Below are 18,588 nucleotides of genomic sequence, written 5' to 3'. Positions count from 1 at the left end.
ACGGCCTTGCTATCGCAAGATTTTCCACCACACGCCGCCGTATGATATAGTGGCAGAGATGAGCTAATGATGTGAGCTAATGTGAAGCTGTGTTCCCGGCTCAGAGAGCATTACCCCACATCATAAGTGATGGACACATACACACACACACACACACATACACACACACACACACATTCCACTGCAATCGCCCATCAGAGACATGCAAATTATCAATCTAACAGAAAGGAGTAATAATAAGTGATAATAATAATAATAATAATAATAATAACAATAATGTAACTTTCTCATCCCAGTGACGTACACATTCACTCACTCATTCATTCATTCACTCCACAAATCCTAGAGGAGAAAGAGGAAATATTTATTCTGGAACACACACACACACACACACACACTAACACACACACCTGCAGCAGCCCTGCAGTAAAAGTCTGATCCCAGCCTTTACGAGTTTCCTCCTCCCAACCATCTACTGGACGTCCGACCTGTGTGAGGTCATCTGCCCGAGACACCACCATGACATCACCTTCATGAGCTCAGGGGAAGCTGACACGGGTCAGTGCAGACAGCAGACAGCCACAAACATGAGTACCTGGTTACTACTTATTCATGGTGGTCCAAGAGCTTAAAGGATGTCAAGGGCACAGTTTACGCAAAGGCAGTTCTAACATTATTACCTAAAAAGGGGGACCATTGACAGACAACTTGGTGCCCAGTATTGTTACTGAGTGTTGATTTAAAGATATTATCAAAAGCTTTGGTAGGCAGACATAAGAGGTGCATGTTGATTTGACTTTATTATCTGAGGATCATTCTTATTGTTCACTCAAAGCATGTATGTGCATGTGTGATGATTTGAGAATCCTTCTGACGACATCTAGCTCACTCTTAATGGTGCCCATTTTGTTCATGATCACTGTGAACCACCTCAAATGACAGCAGACTGAGGTTAGTCCACAGTCCCCATCACCATTTCTAAGAGATGACTTCAGTCCACTATAGGTGAAAAGTTTTCAATGACCTCATTTTTGTCCTAAGCTCAGAAGAATTTCTTGAAAAGTGGACAATTTTGCAGGATTAATAAACAATTCCTTCCTGTTCCTCTCTGTCATTCACTTGTCCTCTTGGACCAGCACACTGAACCTCCTGTTCAAACTATTATGAGGCGCCCCTGGGTTCACCATGATAAAAAAGTTAAATTGCGCAGCATTAATGAACATATTCCGGTAAGCCTTTTGGAAGCCCATGGTCTCTCTCTCTCTCTCCATCTCTCTCCCTCATTCATTTCTGCCGTCTTTCTTTCTTGCCTCTCTCTCTTTCCCCACTTTTCCTCTCTTAGTCATCACAGGATGTGTCAGTGTTTCTGCCGCTAGTGGAGGTCATGCCCAGTGGTGCGGAGCAGCGCCCATCTCCGCTGAGGCCCAAACGTGCCAATACCCCCCATGCCCCCACCCCACCCCACCCCACCAGCACCAACAGGACAAACCTGCCCTCTACCCCGCCCCACCCCCGAAATACACACCTCTTCCATGCAGGGGCTCGTAAAGATCTCAGGAGTATATATGGATTACACAAGGCGAGAGAGGGATTGTGAAGCTTCAAACAGCTGAGAGAGTGTGCAAAGAAAAAGAAGAACAAGAAGAAAGATAAAGAAGATAAAGGAAAAAACAACAACCATGATGGGACACTGGCCACTCACAGTCCTGGTGACCTCTCTGCTTTGGGCTACCTGTCGAACAGCACCTGCTCAGTGTCACTTTAACTCACAAGGTGAGTATTCTTGGCAACATACATTCATGCAAACACTACAAACACTATTCAGAGACTATTCAGCTTGATCCCTCTGTGACGGGGACTTAGAGGTCTCTTGTGAATGGGAACACTAAGCGATTGCAAACCCTGTGTTTGGACTGTCAACTCTAGAAATGTACTAAAATTCTAGAACTAAACATCGGCATCATGGCATCTCCTACCATTTCAACCAGTTTGACTTAGGACTTAGTAGACATCAAATCCTCTCAACATCCTGCTTTTGCTATGGTACTATTGCAATCAGTAATGTTTAAGCTATTTGCATTTATTTTGGTGTAACATACAGTATATCCACTGTTAATGGTCTTCTGTGTTTCAAACAGAGTTTAAAACCTATTGTACTACATACTAGATGTGTGTATTTATTCCAGAATAATGTGAACTAAATGAGTACATAGATGCCCTACAAACAATTTGGATGTGAATGTGTGTGTAAAGAGTATCAACATATATGATTCAGTAGGACAAAAGTTGCATATTGCATTGCTTTTCCAATTACAAGATGTAGCTATGAAATAACAAGACTGATTCCACAAATATTATCTTAAGTATAACAGGTTTTCTTACAGCTGCCTTTTGTATCATTATCTTAAAGTCACATCTTGTACATTATACATGTAGACTTGGTTTATCATTGGCTGCATGGGTTTACATGTGAGCATGTGTTTATGGTGGGATATGTTATTCTTTGTCAGGTGTGTTAAGGTTACGTCACTGAGGACATAGATACTGTATATAACGGAATATACTAATTTAGTAATTTTGTGTGTGTTTGTGTTTCAGCTCTTTGTGAGTATGAGGGCAGAAGCTACTCTCTGGGGGAGAGCTGGATGGAGAGTGGCTGTATTCAGTGCACCTGCCTGCACCCTGTGGGAGTGGGCTGCTGTGAGACGTGAGTCCTCTCTCTCTCTCATGCTAGTCAACCTACTGTCTACTACTACTGTCAAACAAAAAGATCCATTCATATTCTCACCCAAAGAGATGCTTATTGTCCTATTCAAACAGAGACAAACGACAACTATTTTCTCTTTCTAATTGCTTAGACACACAATCAAAAGGATTCAGTGCCGACTCTTCACTCTCTCCCTGTGTAGAGACAAGCACACCTCCAAAAACTAATGGATAGTGGTTCAACAATCTTATTGCAAAGGATTTCTGTTGAGCTTCACTGCCCCACTTGACCAACACACCTGTCTCTTGACCAACACACCTGTCTCTCCTCTCCCTGTAGGGTCCACAGGCCGGTGGACTTCCCTGCCTGGTGCGAGGTGCGTGTGGAGGCTCTGACCTGCACCGTGCGTCTTGTGCAGAGCGCCGACCCCCGCTTGCCCTGTGTCTCCCACGGCAACAGCCTCGACCCCAGCCATGGGACCCTGGGCATGCAGCTGGGGAGATAAGCAGCCATCACCTCTCTACCTGCACTCGAGCCCACGACCCACCTGTCCAATATCAACCCTGCTTTGAGTCCGTCTGAAGACGTCTCATGTGCTTCTGCAGTATAGCCATTTGAACTCACTCCAGATCACTATAAGGACTTCCATCTATCAGAAGTCCATCGATCCTGGCAAATTGTTATTGGTATTCAACAGTTCAACAACCAATCAAATTCCAAGCTCCTGAAGCAATTTCTTGATTGGCTAAAATGGAGCATAGCTTAATCCAAACCACCTTTTCTCATTTACAAAGCCAGGAAACAACAGCTTTTGGATTATACACACAAAACAGTCCACTAGCTAGGGGACTAGTCTGCACCTTTAATTGCCTGTGCTTGCATATTGCATATGCCCTCTGTTGCACCCAACTCTTGTTCCTAACTTGTTTCCCCAGATGTGGACTGTCAATTAGTCTCTATGTTCGAAAAGTATGATTCCTTATGTTTCCTGAATGTACAATACTAATGCTATTAGCCATAGAATCCACTGTGTTGAGCACAGGTGGAAAAGAAAGGGTGCAAAAAAAAAAAAAGGGTTCTTTTGTCCAAGCAACAGTTTGCACACAGCACACACACATATGCACTCACGCTATTGTCCCTGTGTAAACTGCGTCGGCAAACACACACAGCACACGTGTAATCTACCTGCTGCACACACGCACACATTCAAATGTATATCATACAGTATATAATCCCTTGTAGAATAAGATCATACCAATACATATGCATGTCACCTGTGGTGTGAGCAAACACACACACACACATGTACATAAATGCATGTACAGTAATATATGACAGTACTTAATATTCCATGTGTTGTATAAGCACCTCAAACTGGTTAAATAAAAATAAAGCTCAATTGTAACAGCATCTGAAGGTTTTGTGTTGATTTGAATGCTGTGCGTTCAAAAAACAGCAGTCGCTACAAATATGTGTGGTTTTATTTTGAGGTCAAAAAACACATGTCCAACTCTCGAGAACTTCAAGCCTCTGTGTCTGTGTTACACACATGCACACACGCACTCACACAGACACACACACACACACACACACACACACACACAGACAGTTGAAATACATAATGGTGGACCATATAGTCAGTCAGTGGTCCCTAAGCTCTCCCATTTGAGAGAGAACTGAAATAAAACATAATTGTAGTTGCAATAAGGAGGAACATAATAAAAAAGCTTTTAGTAAGAAATCCCCTATATACACTCCCAGACATGCACACACACGCAGGCACGCAGGCACGCACGCACACGCACACTTGAAACATTAAAACCTGACTTGATTAAATTTCAAGAGATTTACCCACAGTGCATAGGCAACCGTTAAGAAAGATTGTTAAAACACACACACACACACACACACACACACACAAAACTCTGTACTTACACAACAGAATCCCCCCCCCCCCCCACACCACACACACACACACAGTACCATCTTTCTCTCACACACTAACTAACTCTCTCACACACGCAGACATTAATATCAAATGTTAATGCTGTTGGTCCCTGTAAACTGGGAAACGTAAGCTGCCAGTGCCGGATTGGTGGGAAGCACTTTGATTGGCAAGTCCCAGCTGAAGGTGTCCACGTCTACGTGGTCCGCTCCTGTCCAAATCGTAACCTCTGATTGGTTCTGCAGCACAGTGGGCGACTCCACAGGCTCTCTGGATGTCACAAACTCAAAGTGCAGACGCCATCTCAGGGTGACTAGGAGAGAGAGAGAGAGAGAGAGAGAGAGAGAGAGAGAGAGAGAGAGAGAGAGAGAGAGAGAGAGAGAGAGAGAGAGAGAGAGAGAGAGAGAGACACACACACACACACACACACACACACACACACACACAGTGATCATCAAGGGTCAGTCTAAGAAAATGTCTGAATATGTTTTAAGTTACTGATACCCATTAGGGTCACCTTGACATGTTAGGGTAGCTTGAGTGTGTACACCATGCAATTAACATTAGCCTTTTTCTCTTGCATGTAGATACACTGAATCCTAAATAGCAGTGGTGTAGTGTATGAATTCTGTATGACAGTGTATGTGTATGTGCTTCTGTGATTCTGTGTTTGTGCTAGTGTTTCCTATATGGTGGTGTATACATTGCAGATGAAACCTGATGCTATGCTATAAACAGATATAATATATGTATGGCCCTGTGTGTGTGTGTGTGTGTCCTTACTGATGTCAGTGCTGAATCCTGGCGTCACATTGAGAGGTATGGGCAGGGAGAAGTGGCTGGATGCAGTGTGCAGGCAAGACTCTAGGTGGCGCCCATGAGAGGTTACACTCAATGGTGGAGCTGGCTTCCTCTGGTACATAGAGTTCACCTCCTCTTCGGACTGTAAACTAACAGAATACTACACACACACACACACACACACACACACACACACACACACACACACACACACACACACACACACACACACACACACACACACACACACACACACACACACACACACACACACACACACACACACGGTCGTAAATTCAGTGATGTATTTAATTTACTTGATTAACTTCAAAGTCCTCAACAAATGCAAATTCCTTCTTTTTCAACTTAATAGCATATGGACAGAAAATCTGTATTACATTTCCTTTTAGCATATTGCAACCTCTGTTGAACAACCAGGGGTCTATTATTTTACAGCATGACTTTTTTTTCTGCTCTGGAGGTGAATAATAAATAGTTCTTTGGAATCACTGACATTTGACTGGTAAGTTTTCCTGCAACTAAATACTTGCTTTATGTTCAGAGTGTGATAAGCATATTCATTTCTGGGCAAAGCATCCCTATAAGACCAGAATTGAGAAGGGACAGTGGCTCTCACCTGTAGACAAGGGATTTCCCCCTCGGAGAAGGTAAAAGTGCCGATGATGTCCTCCCCGATCCGGTAGACACTCTTGAAGATACAGAACTTAGCCACCTTACCCCGTGAGTTAGTGATGTTGAAAAGATCTGAGGACAGAAAGGGCAAATCATTGAGTTAAGAAATACACATGCTTGTTAGGAAATATTGTTTTTATACTAGAAATTTGTCAGGGGGCGGAGACAGCAGGACATTTGATTGAGGCGGCTGCCTTGCCCTTTTCTATCCAGGAAAAACCCTGTTGTTCTTTTGAGACATGGCTCAATCCCATTATTTCAAAAAGAGTGCTCGGTGGAGAATAATTTCCACAACAGGTGAAACAGTGCAAAGTGTAGATCTTCTAATATGGGAAAACAAATGCTAATTAACATCACTGATGAGATCCGTTCATTTGAAAGAAGGCCTAGTCCATAGGCCACAGGTAGCAGGTGCTGGTGGAGGGGAAAATCTGAGCGAGTGAGGATCAGAGTAAGAGAGAGGAGCGAGAGCGTGCTGAACACAAAGGCCTAAAGTGTATTAAAGCTGACATTAAAGCTATCGTTTTAACACCACTATTCACCTTCCCAGATATTCTTAAAAGCATGTTTTTAGCCCCCTGGTCGTTTACTTCATTTTGTGCCAAAAATTGTGAAGGACACTGTATTGTACTAGGAACAGTGACATAAGCCCATGTGCACAGTAACAAACAAACTTCCTCCACACACAATCCAGAAACACACACACACACACACACTCACGGGGGGAGCGGCGTGACGTTGTGGCCATCAGCATGTCCAACGCCTTCTCCAGGAGACTTCCGTCCCTGCGGTTGCTGCTCCCCTCCTCCTCATCCAGGAAGGGATTTGAGGGGGCCACTTCCTCGTCCTGGAGGAAATGCGGCTCCGACATGCCTGTGAGCCACACAAAGGACACACCGGATCTATTTAGCTCAACCCAACCCACACTCCCTCAGTTAAGACTACCAATGTCTGCATGTTCAATTGTCTTGGTTTTACCAAAATATGTAGACCGATATGCATTCAGGATTCTCAAAGTGCAACCGGTGGGGCCAATGGCAACCCTTTTTTTGTGTAGCTGGCGAAGATAACATGAAAGATATGTGTAACCGAGGTCGTAATTCGTCCACCCGCACACCTCCACACACACTGGCATGGGAGTCGAACGCTCTAACCACTGAGCTAAAAGCCCAGGCTCCCAACTCAGAGGTTAGAAGCGTTCTTAAGGTTAGGGCTGTGAGGATTTACACAGGCAACTAGCACACTAGCTCAGTTCGCCTCTGTTTTATATGTTTATGTATTTAGAACATAGACACACCGACGTCTGGACAGAGTCACAGGCAGAAGGTTGGGATCCAAACAAACAAAGCTGAAGTTATTACTTAACAGAGAAACATCTTCTTCATGGGGAAGAGAGCTTGTTTGCCATGTCACATTTGTGCAATGGCATTTAGAAGTGATGGGAAACCCTGTCCTGCATGCCTGCTTTGCGGTCCCATTCATCGTAGGGTAGAGTTTGTTTAGGATCCAAAATTATGCAAAAGCTAACTTAATTTTATTAGAACAATGCTGCCACAATATCAGCAGTAGTTAGCTATGCCATCTAGGATAACATTGATTGCTAGAGATTGAAAGAGTATGTCTGTGGGGGTGTGTGTGTGTGTGTACTCACCATGTAACACTAGTACTCTGAAAGGAACACGTAGCAGCTTGATTGGGGAGTTGACCCTCTGGCAGCCAATGGTCAGCTTATACACATACTTCACCGCCTGCCCCCTGAAACTCGGTGGACCGTCTGAGGGGACAACCTCACTGTAGGAGTCTACGATTGGGTGGTAAGAGGGTAGGGATGGGGAGAAAGACAGGAAGAGCATGAGAGGATGGTCAGAGAGGATCAAATGTTGGTGTCCAGTGCTCATACTGTTACATGCGTCTGACAACAGTGAGCTTGATAACACACTCCATGTAATGGAGATGTATGATTGGTTGCAGACAATGCATGCTACACTGTGGAGAAGGGCCTTTACGGATCCCGGGTACAGCATGCGGCACATGTTGCGGTTGTCTCCATACAATCAGTAGCACAAGGAATTTTTTCATCTTCCTGTGTATAGCTAAAATTGTGAAAGAGTGTGACCGTCAAAAAAGGAGTTCGTGAGAATGTATTCCGTTTTTTTCTTACAGGTTTTGCTTTCTCCTGGATCCAGGCGTAAGTCACAGAAAAGGATCTTTGGTGGAGTGTCAAGGATACACTGCCCCCTCTCTCCTGAGGAAAGAAGGGAAGAGACAACAGAACATTTCGAGAGAGGAGAGTAAGAAATTCTAATGAGTGAAACTTAAGAATCCATACACTATGATAGGAGCCACATACAGAATGTGTCAGTTCAGGTTGCACAACAGAAAAAAACACATGTATAAACATCAGCTACTGCCGTCCAACACTATAAGTATTCATCCAGCTTTAGCTTGTTTAGATTAGAGATATTTCCCTCAACTTCCTCTCTTTTGACCTTGCATAATAAACTCAAACCAACTTTTTTTTTTTAACCACATGTCAAACCCAAATCTGCTGCGACTGCTAATCTGCTTTGGTCATGCAGCTTTCAGTGCCGCTATTGTGGGGAGATGAATGCATTTGTGCAACATGGGGACTAATCAGCCTAATAGGTTTATTTAGTCATGACAGGTGGTAGGCCGCCAGTTCAATAACTTTATAATTAACCCAAAGTCATATCCGGAAAAATGCACAAAAGTTAAATAGGGGTACATCTGTCTAGTGCATCGTATAGTTGCATTGTAAAGTAGCACATGTAATACATAACAGGCCTGTTTTGATTTAAGCCTAGCCTAAACTAAAATAGACCTCCAATGAAGACCTCCACTGAAAAAGCCGTTTAGTGTAGTCAATGTCCAAGAAATCAGCACTAATAGTTACTCCTCCACACAAGCAAAGTGTGCAAACTCTATTCCAATCATGCCATGGTCAGAGACAGGTTCTATTCACATCAATTCTTTGTGTAATCAACAACTGGGGCTGTTTTGAGCCAAGTTTTGCTTCCATGCTCAGTGGATGTGTGTGGTGAGTGAGAGAGAGAGAGAGAGAGAGAGAGAGAGAGAGAGAGAGAGAGAGAGAGAGAGAGAGAGAGAGAGAGAGAGAATGGGTGTGTGTATGTGCATCATGCATGACTGCAAGAAAGATTGTGTTTGTTTGTGCGTGTCTGCTTCTGCCTGTGTTCTAACCTCTGCTGGGAATGAGCACTGTGTCGCTCTCAGCCTGCACATCCTGCTTGTTCCCCTGAGAAGGCAGTGCCACCCTGCTCTCGCTGGCGTGGAACTGGCAGTGGATCTGAGCACTGGCCCATGCCAGCATCTCACTGGCCACAAGGGGGGAAAAGGAGTACACAACCATCACAGTAGGCAGTACGATCGAAAATAATGGATAGTAAACAGGCAGAGGTTGAATACAATGTTGGAATTAAAACAAAGATTGACAGCTATATGCAGCCACACAACAAAATTGTCTTAGAACAAGTAGCACACTGTGATCTATCTCACTTATGCTAGACAAAGTTGAGAAGACGTAAAAGAAAACGAGAAAACAGCTTATTAACAGAGAACAGACAAGCAAGAAGAAAAACCCGCAAGTCCCACACGGAGGCAGCATTAAAATCTACTAGCAAAGTAAGATGACAGTTAATCAGTGAAAGCAAACCGGAGTGACAGAAAACCGAGAGCCACAGAGAGGCTGACGCCAAATGTAGCCTAGCCTACCTGCTAGCGGAGGTGGATAGATGAGACATCGGGTTGGTGAACGTGATAAGGCACTCCAGGAGCTCCCCGGTTAGGAACACCGGGCCGCGTGCCATGGAGGCCACCACCTCGATCATCTGCCCGACATACGAGATAAATTAGCAGGACCATCAGATAGAGTTAGCACTACAAGTTATCCAGCCTAACACACTGTGGACAAGCAAATGGCTATGCCATCAGATGTCAGTTCTTTCACTCACAAATTCTACCACATGCTTGCGGGGGTCATCGCGTGTTTGGGAGACATCCAAAACGTATTAAACAGTCCAAAGCTAATACACCAGCAAAAACATTTAACATCGCTAGCGTTATAGTATGACAATGTATAGATATTTAATGAGCTAGCTAACTTATGCCATCACGTTATACTTCGCAATCTAGCAGTTAAAATTACACGACATGAATTTGATACACCGTTACATGAGATTAAATACGAATTTACCCTCATCGCCCACTGATACACCATCAAAATGAGTAAAACACTGAAACATTGTCTCACTATTAGCCTTTAAATGACCAAACTACCCACACCAGTTAGGCTAATTTTGATACATAGCTAGGCTAACGTTGCCCCTCATACTTAGCTCGATAACCAATTTTGAGCTATAGTCTTAATCGATGCCCCTGTCCGCCGGTACAAACTACTGACAAGATTGAGAAGTTACCTTTGAGTTGCTTGCAACCACCTCTCGGCTGGCTAGTCTTCTCAATACCAAATTATAGATATAAAAAGAAATATAACAACCGGCGAAAAAATATCCAAGTTGGCTACATCCACTCAGCTGTGATCAAGCCAGATCAAAACCAAAACAACACAGCATAATACCCTGCACTACCAAGCGTTATCACTACGTTTCTAAAATGACGAGGCGTGTGTATTAAACCTCACTACAGTGCATCCTGTGGCTGTACTTAGTTTTGTATGACATTGACAGCCCTTCAGTAAGGTAAGCCTAATTCCATTTGTTTTACGGTCATGGACCTGCTACCCCCGATTATCTCAGGTAACATGATATCAGAAACGTTAACGTGATACGAGCATGATATGTCAAGGTATCCAGCCAACATTTCAACGTAACATAGGGGAAAGTGGGGTGGGGGGATGTATGTTACACCTTACAAAGACTATATTGTCGGCATCTCAAATACACACGGGCTATCATACTATGAAATACAATAACAATCAGTCAACATGTTAAATGTAGGTGTGAGGTTATGGTTGGCCCATGAAACGTCGCCGTGGCATATGTTGACGCACCACTTTATAACATGCAGGGGGTTTCAAAAAAGTATCGTTGAGATTTTCTAAAATAAATAAATAATGCATTTATTTTAACAATATCAAAATAAATACAACATCTTTGGATACATAGTGGTATAGACTGTGATCGGAAAAAAAAATATTGATAACATACAACTCTACGCTGGTTTTCTCAACAACTCCCCTTATCACATAATTTGGTGTAATCTCGAACAGGGGGATTACTTGTTTCAAACTCGCCTGGGCGGAGTGATATCCTTACCCATGCTATTTACAGGGATGGGAAAGCTGCAGGAAATCTTGATGGTAAACTCCAATGTGAAGCCATTGTAGACTACTATCAATACCGCTAAGTTAACGTTGCAGCATACATTTCCGATTCATTTACGAACGTACCAGCCGACAAGACATGGGACATCTTATACAATCAGCGAAAAATCCTAACAGACCAGAAACACAGAGAAAGGGTCCCAAGGCCGGGTGGGCAGCGACTTGTCTGGGCTAACTTGGTAACTCAGCTAGCCAACGTCTCGCAACGCGTTGGAAAGAAGTGTTTGCACTTCAGATGTTGCCTTCAGCAGCTGTGCGCGCGAAATAGAATTTAATGTTAATCATTGCAACCATACGCGTCATTGTCGTATGAGCCAGTACATCTTCTCTGAGAAAACTGGATGTGGTTCGTTGCTTCGCCAAGAAAACCTGGTAGAATATGCTGTTTTGTTGCATTGTGACAGGGTCACGAGCCGCTCTGAATGATTGTGTTTTGTTTTGTTTACTGAATTGTAACGTTATGTTTTAGCAACATAAAGATAACTAATGTAACGTTAATTTATGCTAGCCACAGCTTGAATGATAGCATCAACTTGGAAAGGTACTTCTCATGTTTCAGCTTGCAGACGGATAGATTTGGATGAGTTTCCATGAGCATATTTTGACGATTCTAGGTAAAGTTAGCGATTCTACGCACATGAGTTTGTGAGGTAAAATGCTTGTTGTTGTCAAACCTTTGTCTGTTAACGTTATAGCTTTAGGCCCGCGTCACGTCAGATAGGTAGCGCGCATTTTATGGGTTCACCGGTTCACTCTTCAACAAATCCTGCATTTCCTGCTCTTGCTCGCCTGACTCGTTCATGAGTTGCACAGGATTTTTCATTTTGGGAGAAAAGTGAATCACGGGGTTTGAAGATAAAGCTACAGTGATCTGCTTTATGCTTTGTGGCCACTTGTGGAATAAACACTGAAAACGGGATTATTAACTTAAGTCCTTTATTTTGGCTATATCCTAGAGACCCGTCCGGTTAGACGAAGGGTGACGCTGACACCTGCTTTGACATCCACTGACTTGTGCACTTGATGAATTCAACAATGGAGTCATCAGACCAGACGTCTTCCGCAGAACTGATGGGTCGATATGTCTCATCGGAGATGGGATACAACGTGCCGAAAGAGGGATGGAGGATCTGCCTGGCGCATGAGTTTAAAGAGAAGAGGAAGCCTTTCCAGGCCAAAGATGTGTCGCTCTCCAACATCATAGAGCACATCGGTCTTGGGATCAGGTAAGCATCGACGCATCCTGCATCAAAGCCACGGGCACGGCTGCCCCGTGAATTCACCCCGCCTTTGCTCACACAAACTGAATGTTTGCTCGGTGCATGCAATAATTACACCATGCACACCTACATCACGGCCACATAGCATTTACTTAGTGTGAAGTTTGTATTTATTTAGTTTGAAACATCTTGATGATATTAACGTATGGTCACCACCATTGGACTTCTACAAATCTTGGCAGGTTTCCCGTTGCAATATTTCACAAGTTGTGGGGAGGGTGCTAATCAGATGTCGCCAAACAAAACTTGTTCCCAAAGCTACGGCTATTCTATTCATCGGGGCTTTGCCAAAAGGATTTTGCTAAAGCACCCCTCCAATACAATTGTATAGCTTTTGTGGCTTCCCTTTCTGTTTGTGTGTCCCACCTCTCACCTGTTTGTTTATCACCAGAGGTTAGGCAGCAGATAATGGCAACTTTATATGCCAACAATTTGAACACATACTTCGATTCACTATGTTTTCAAATTAAAGCTGTATCTTGCTGATGCATCAATGTTGTATGGTAAGGCCTGGTAATATAGGTAGAAGCCTATATGCCTTTGACATTTATATGTTGTGCCTATGTGTACTGTGGGTTTGAATCTGTCGCTGTATCTTTTCCCATTTTGAGGGTGGAGTAAACTAATATTTACTATAGCCAAGTTTTCTCAACAAAAAGCCTTTTTGTTTTAGTGAAATGTTCCAGTTGTAAACTTATCCAAAAAGGCAATGAGAAGTACCTGACAGGCACACACACAAATCAATCCATAATGTAACACGGAGCCAGACTTGCTGTTCTTCCCGTTGTCATGGTGCTTGGAGTTAATTGGTCATGTTTATTAACCTGATTCATTCTGATCATTGTGAGAATGGACTCTGTTAATGATTACCAGAAACTTGCCACACGCACACACTGCACGAAGTCTATAATCAGACCCAACACACACCCTTTTTGACCTTCATGTGTGTGACCTTTCAACTGGATATTGGCAAACATGTTGAAACTTTGCTGCCTTGTCCTCTCCCTTTACTTGCTTCCTCACAAAGACACATTTATGTGTACCCCCCTACAGACACACACAAACACACACACACACACGGCTTGTAACACACCCTGCACACACACCACCACCAGTGCAGCGTCTCTAGTTTTATCTCCCCATATCCCACAATTCCTCTGTGCTCTAGTCTGTCTGAATCCGCTTGTGTGTGCAGCAGTTTACCAACAGCTGTGGTCACACTCCACAGGCCACCACACATGAATGTAGAGACAGAGAGGGAAAGGGAGAGCGATGATCAGAGGGACAGAGTAACACCCCCCACAACAATGCTGCCTCTATAAGCTATAGAGATGGAGTGAGATGGAATGAGAGTGAGTGTGGGTTCTGGTGAAGTGATGCGGTTTTGTTCACTCTAACCCAGAGAGAACAATGTCATCATGAAATTATGTGTTTTGTTCATGTCTATGGTTTGGTCAGTGGTTCTGTCCAATTACCAGACCACTGGGCCTTTCAAGCATTTCTCAACACTTGCGTCTATTATAATGTGAACAGAAGAATGGAAGTTGTTGGGCCAATCCCAAAGTAAGCCCTAAGGACTAAAGACTCAGACTTAATTGTTCTCAGGTGCTAAGTGAGTGAGTGAGACCACATGGGCTCAGATAGGTATAAATGGGATTGGGACAGCACTTCACAATGTTTAATAACAAAGACGTTGCTGACACATGCACCATGCATGTGTGTCGTGCTGTTGTTTACCTTTGTAATGTCCTGGATTTCCCTATGGTTTCTGCGGTAAACATCACAACGCTTTGAACTGTGGGTAATTCCCTTTGGTGAAGTCTGCACCGATGCAGACTCACAGAAAGGGCTCGGTAAGTGTGTACTTAAACACCCTCAGAAATTCGACATTGGGACAGCCCTAAGCCCTTACGAATTTCGCGATAACGCGCACCAAAGTCTGTGAGTCCGGACTTTGGGATTGGCCTTGGAAGTAGGTCTTGCCAAAATTACAAACAAGACAATCCTACTGAACACAACACTCTTTTAGGTAGGGGTGTAATGGTACACAAAAATCACAATTCGGTATATACCTTGGTGTTGAAGTCATGGTTCGGTTAATTTTTGGTACAGTAAGCCTGTAAGTACTGTTAGTGTATCATTCACCGACAATTTTGCTGATGCCCAACACATATAAGGAATAGTATTTTGAAAAGGTGTTAAATGCTTTTTGCCTTTAAATGACTGAACTGATATATGGTCAGCCACTCAATGTTTTTGTGGGAACTTGAATGTACTGCATTCGGCACACATCTGTATTGAACCTAAAGTACTGTACCTAAATGGTTCAGTATGAATATGCGTGCCTTTACATACTCAGGCTAAACTTTCTCCTAAGAATATAGCTTAGATGATTTCCACGATAATGTTTTCACAAGATTTGACAAGGTATCACTGTGTACCAACAACCACAGGCCACTTTACGTAGCCTGTACGTAGAATAGAAATGAATCCTACAAGACTATACATCAGGAGAGTTTGCGTGGTGTATGAGAAACAAGTTAAGTAAGTAAGTCTTCTTTATTGTCTCTCCCAAGAGAGAGAAATTTGCTTTAAAATAAAACATAAAATATAATACATAAAAAAAGAGGTCATACAAGCTACAACAACAAGACATAGACCATTTTACATAGATCACTATACATAGAACATGAAACACATGGCATTACCCCAGTTCACACACAAAAATGGATGCTGAGGAGGTGAAACGGAGGCTGGTCTCTGGCGATTACGTTATAGTTGCACCGGCAAAGAAAGCAAAGTGTGAGGTGTGGAAAAGTTTTGTCCATGTGCATAATGAGAATAATGAGCCAATGGATGCAACATTCTGCAGAACGACAGGGAATTCGTCGCTGATAAGGCATGTTGATCAAAGCTTATCCACACCCGCCAGTGCCTAGGATCAACCTACAATCACATCGTTTGTTACAGCAACAAAACCCAATCCTGCAAAGGTGAAACAAATGGTTACGGAGAAGTGTGTCAGCTTTCGCTGTAAAGACATTAGGCCATTTAATATCATAAATGGCGAGGGGTTTGAAGAGCTGGCGCAAGAACTGCTCGGGCTCGGGCTGATTTCTGTCGGGCTCGGGCCTTGTCGGGCTTAACTTTTAAGGCCCGATTACAGCTCTGATGCCAATAAAGCCCCTGAAAAAACATTATTTTTTTTACTACTAATGAAGAATGTCTTTCTTGGCCCATTTGTTGAGTATGAAGCACTAATCCACTCATTCTTTAACCGTGTATGTGTGCAGGTATCTGAAATGGTGGTATCGAAAGACCCAGGTGGAAAAGAAAGCGCCATTTATAGATATGTTCTGTGCTTTGCCTCTACGACAGATTTATGGTGAGTGCAAACATGATCAGATATAAATACTGATGAACGTACTATTTTATACACTTCCAAACCTCTAAAAATGTTACTCTGATTAAAATGGAGTATGTGTCATTGCCACAGCTTGTGATCTTGCAGAACTGACACAAGTCTGTCAACTGTCAACATATTCCACGAGACAATTAGTGCAGTGGGAATATTGGGTTACCTCAACAAATATTGTGAAGGAAGATGGTTAAAGCCTGATGTTAATGAATAACTGGCCAAAATCCTGCATATTCTAAAAATCTTGCTGGTTGCCTTGCTTAACCAGCCAGCTTCATACCAACACTTTCTTGAGTGCAGACTCATTCCCCGTCTGCCTAGTAACATCAGACTAATTCCAGTGTTTCCCATACATTGACTTGTTTGTGGTGGCGCACCACAATATCAACATTGACCACCACACAATGATTTTCCAGGCTGTACTAAATTGTGCTTAAATCTGGTTAGCATCATAACCACATTGTGCTAATTGTTAAAAACAGTTATATTAAAGTTATTACACGGCTCTTCAGAGTGCTGCAGAAAGTTCTATTCACATAAATGGGCCTTCCCAACGTTCGGGCCTATATTAAATCTATTTATACCATGGTCTAGGTTGAAAAGGGTGTCGTTTAAAAAGTGATATACTACACCTATAAAAAGACGTTCCGTTCGAATTGCCTGATGACCGTTCTAAATCACTGTGCTGGCTCAAACGCTAGTTGGTAACCAAGGCAGCATTATCAACAATCAACTTATCAACATTCCACAGCGTTGTGATAAACAGCTGAAAAAACGAACGATTTTAGCTCAAACTCATTTAGTATTAATAATTGATTTCATATTTATTTATTTCGTAAGTGACCATGGTATAAACGGGATAATGCCCTTCGATGCGTCCATTATAAGAAATAAATGGACTTAGCGGAAGCAACCGTCCTCCGCTTCGCGTCGTCCATTTATTTCTGATAATATATATAAGTAATGGACAATGGACACCTCGTCGGGCATTATCCCTTACATAAATCACTGGGAAAGTATATAATCACCGCTGTCAATGGCAATGATTCCGTTCGCTTATTGCAATGGAATTTCATTGAAAGGGAAAGTAAGCTAGTAAGACCTTGCCAAGCAACACCTGAAACTGTCAAGTTCTATCTGTGTGGCGAACTATTTATTTTGTCAGCGGAAGACACGAAACGGTAGCAAATTAATTTTAAAAGATTCATTGTGTTAGGTTTCTTTTCTCGTTTTGGCAAGTAGCCGTGTAATAAGCGGGATAATGTATTGTCCGCCGGTAATTATCAGAAAATAAGTCCCTTCAGGTCGAAGCAAAACCTGTTCTGTTCTCCCTGGCGGGACTTATTTTCTGATAATTACCGGCGGAAAATACATTATCCCTTACTTAATTCTGCAAACCAACCACCACAAATGGAATTCAATTCTATGGGAAAAACTGAATTCAGTTTATTTACGTTGCACAACTTGCGGGCTGAAGTGCCCATGGGGACCCGGGTTTGAGTCCGACTGGGGTCATTTCCCGATCCCACCCCATCTCTCTCTCCCACTAGCTTCCTGTCACTCTTCACTGTCCTTTAAAAATAAAAGCAAAAAAAGCCCAAAAAATATACTTACAAAAAATTCATTTCACAGTTCCGATAGACAGTAGATAAGGAAAGGTAATTGTCTGGGCATGAACTTTCATCGAGATACCACATAACATATTTGGAATTTTTTCCTCTCTCTTTCTTGCTTCAGGTGCTCCATTGGGAGGTATTGGAGGAGGTACCATCACACGTGGTTGGCGGGGGGAGTTCTGCAGGTGGCAGCTCAACCCTGGAATGTACCATTACAAAACTGTGATCACTAACCAGGTACAACCAGTTAGCAAAATGTCTCAATCTTCAGAAACATGCTCTGCACAGCTAACTTATGTTTGCATAGGTTGGCATGGTTGTGTTACAGCTTGATAAGCGGGCAGTCTAGCATAACTAACACCCAATGCTACATGTCCCTTTGGATAAAAGCATCTACTAGATTCCACTCAGCGAATCACTATCACTTTACTCACAAAATGCGACTATCATGGTCATATACAATGATGGATATATTTAAAATGTTTATAAAATTAGTCTTCAGCTGATGATACACAAGGCAAGGCCTTGGCAAGCACATTTTTATACACTTATCTACCTTATTATACCTCTACCTTTTATACTACTTATCTACCTTATTATACATTTTAATAAGGTAGATAAGTAGAAGAATAAAGAATGAGAGAAAATAAAAGCAACCACATCAAATAGAACCATTAAAATGTTGTAATATGTAAAAAAATAAACAATAAAAATAAAACAGAAGTAATTACATGGGTAAAATGAAAAA

The 18,588-nt window shown here is 42.7% G+C and overlaps 3 protein-coding genes across 9 annotated transcripts in view; 2 read left to right on the top strand and 1 right to left on the bottom strand.

Annotated features, from left to right (window-relative positions):
• Window positions 1-379: 379 nt before the first annotated feature.
• rgp1 (GP1 homolog, RAB6A GEF complex partner 1) lies at window positions 380-10,859 on the bottom strand. The gene is made up of 10 exons (XM_042069602.1): window positions 10,601-10,859; window positions 9,897-10,012; window positions 9,366-9,499; window positions 8,308-8,391; window positions 7,798-7,947; window positions 6,867-7,019; window positions 6,091-6,218; window positions 5,436-5,613; window positions 4,671-4,965; window positions 380-397 (listed from the first exon to the last, which is right to left on the bottom strand). The coding sequence occupies exons 2-9, from the start codon at window positions 10,010-10,012 to the stop codon at window positions 4,742-4,744; spliced, it is 1,167 nt and encodes a 388-aa protein (XP_041925536.1). The 5' UTR covers window positions 10,601-10,859; the 3' UTR covers window positions 380-397; window positions 4,671-4,741.
• Window positions 1,595-4,038, top strand: msmp1 (microseminoprotein, prostate associated 1). The gene is made up of 3 exons (XM_042069603.1): window positions 1,595-1,773; window positions 2,599-2,707; window positions 3,047-4,038. The coding sequence occupies exons 1-3, from the start codon at window positions 1,680-1,682 to the stop codon at window positions 3,210-3,212; spliced, it is 369 nt and encodes a 122-aa protein (XP_041925537.1). The 5' UTR covers window positions 1,595-1,679; the 3' UTR covers window positions 3,213-4,038.
• A 2-nt stretch (window positions 10,860-10,861) lies between the features above and the next one.
• gba2 (glucosidase, beta (bile acid) 2) overlaps window positions 10,862-18,588 on the top strand; it is a 38,803-nt gene continuing 31,076 nt past the window's right edge. For 2 of the 7 annotated variants that reach the window (XR_006024834.1, XM_042069595.1), the window contains exons 1-4: window positions 11,456-11,705; window positions 12,483-12,752; window positions 16,100-16,191; window positions 17,962-18,077. Coding sequence is in view for 6 of the 7 variants with exons in the window: in XM_042069595.1 (XP_041925529.1) it covers window positions 12,550-12,752; window positions 16,100-16,191; window positions 17,962-18,077 (411 nt within the window). In the remaining variant the exon portion in view is untranslated. The other 5 variants (XM_042069600.1, XM_042069597.1, XM_042069598.1 and 2 more) reach the window with 5 other exon arrangements.

The sequence above is a fragment of the Alosa sapidissima genome, chromosome 18, assembly GCF_018492685.1.
Source record: "Alosa sapidissima isolate fAloSap1 chromosome 18, fAloSap1.pri, whole genome shotgun sequence".
Classification (NCBI taxonomy): Eukaryota; Metazoa; Chordata; class Actinopteri; order Clupeiformes; family Clupeidae; genus Alosa; species Alosa sapidissima.
The sequence above is the reverse complement of the archived record's forward strand: the minus strand, read 5'-3'. Positions and strand labels throughout refer to the sequence as shown.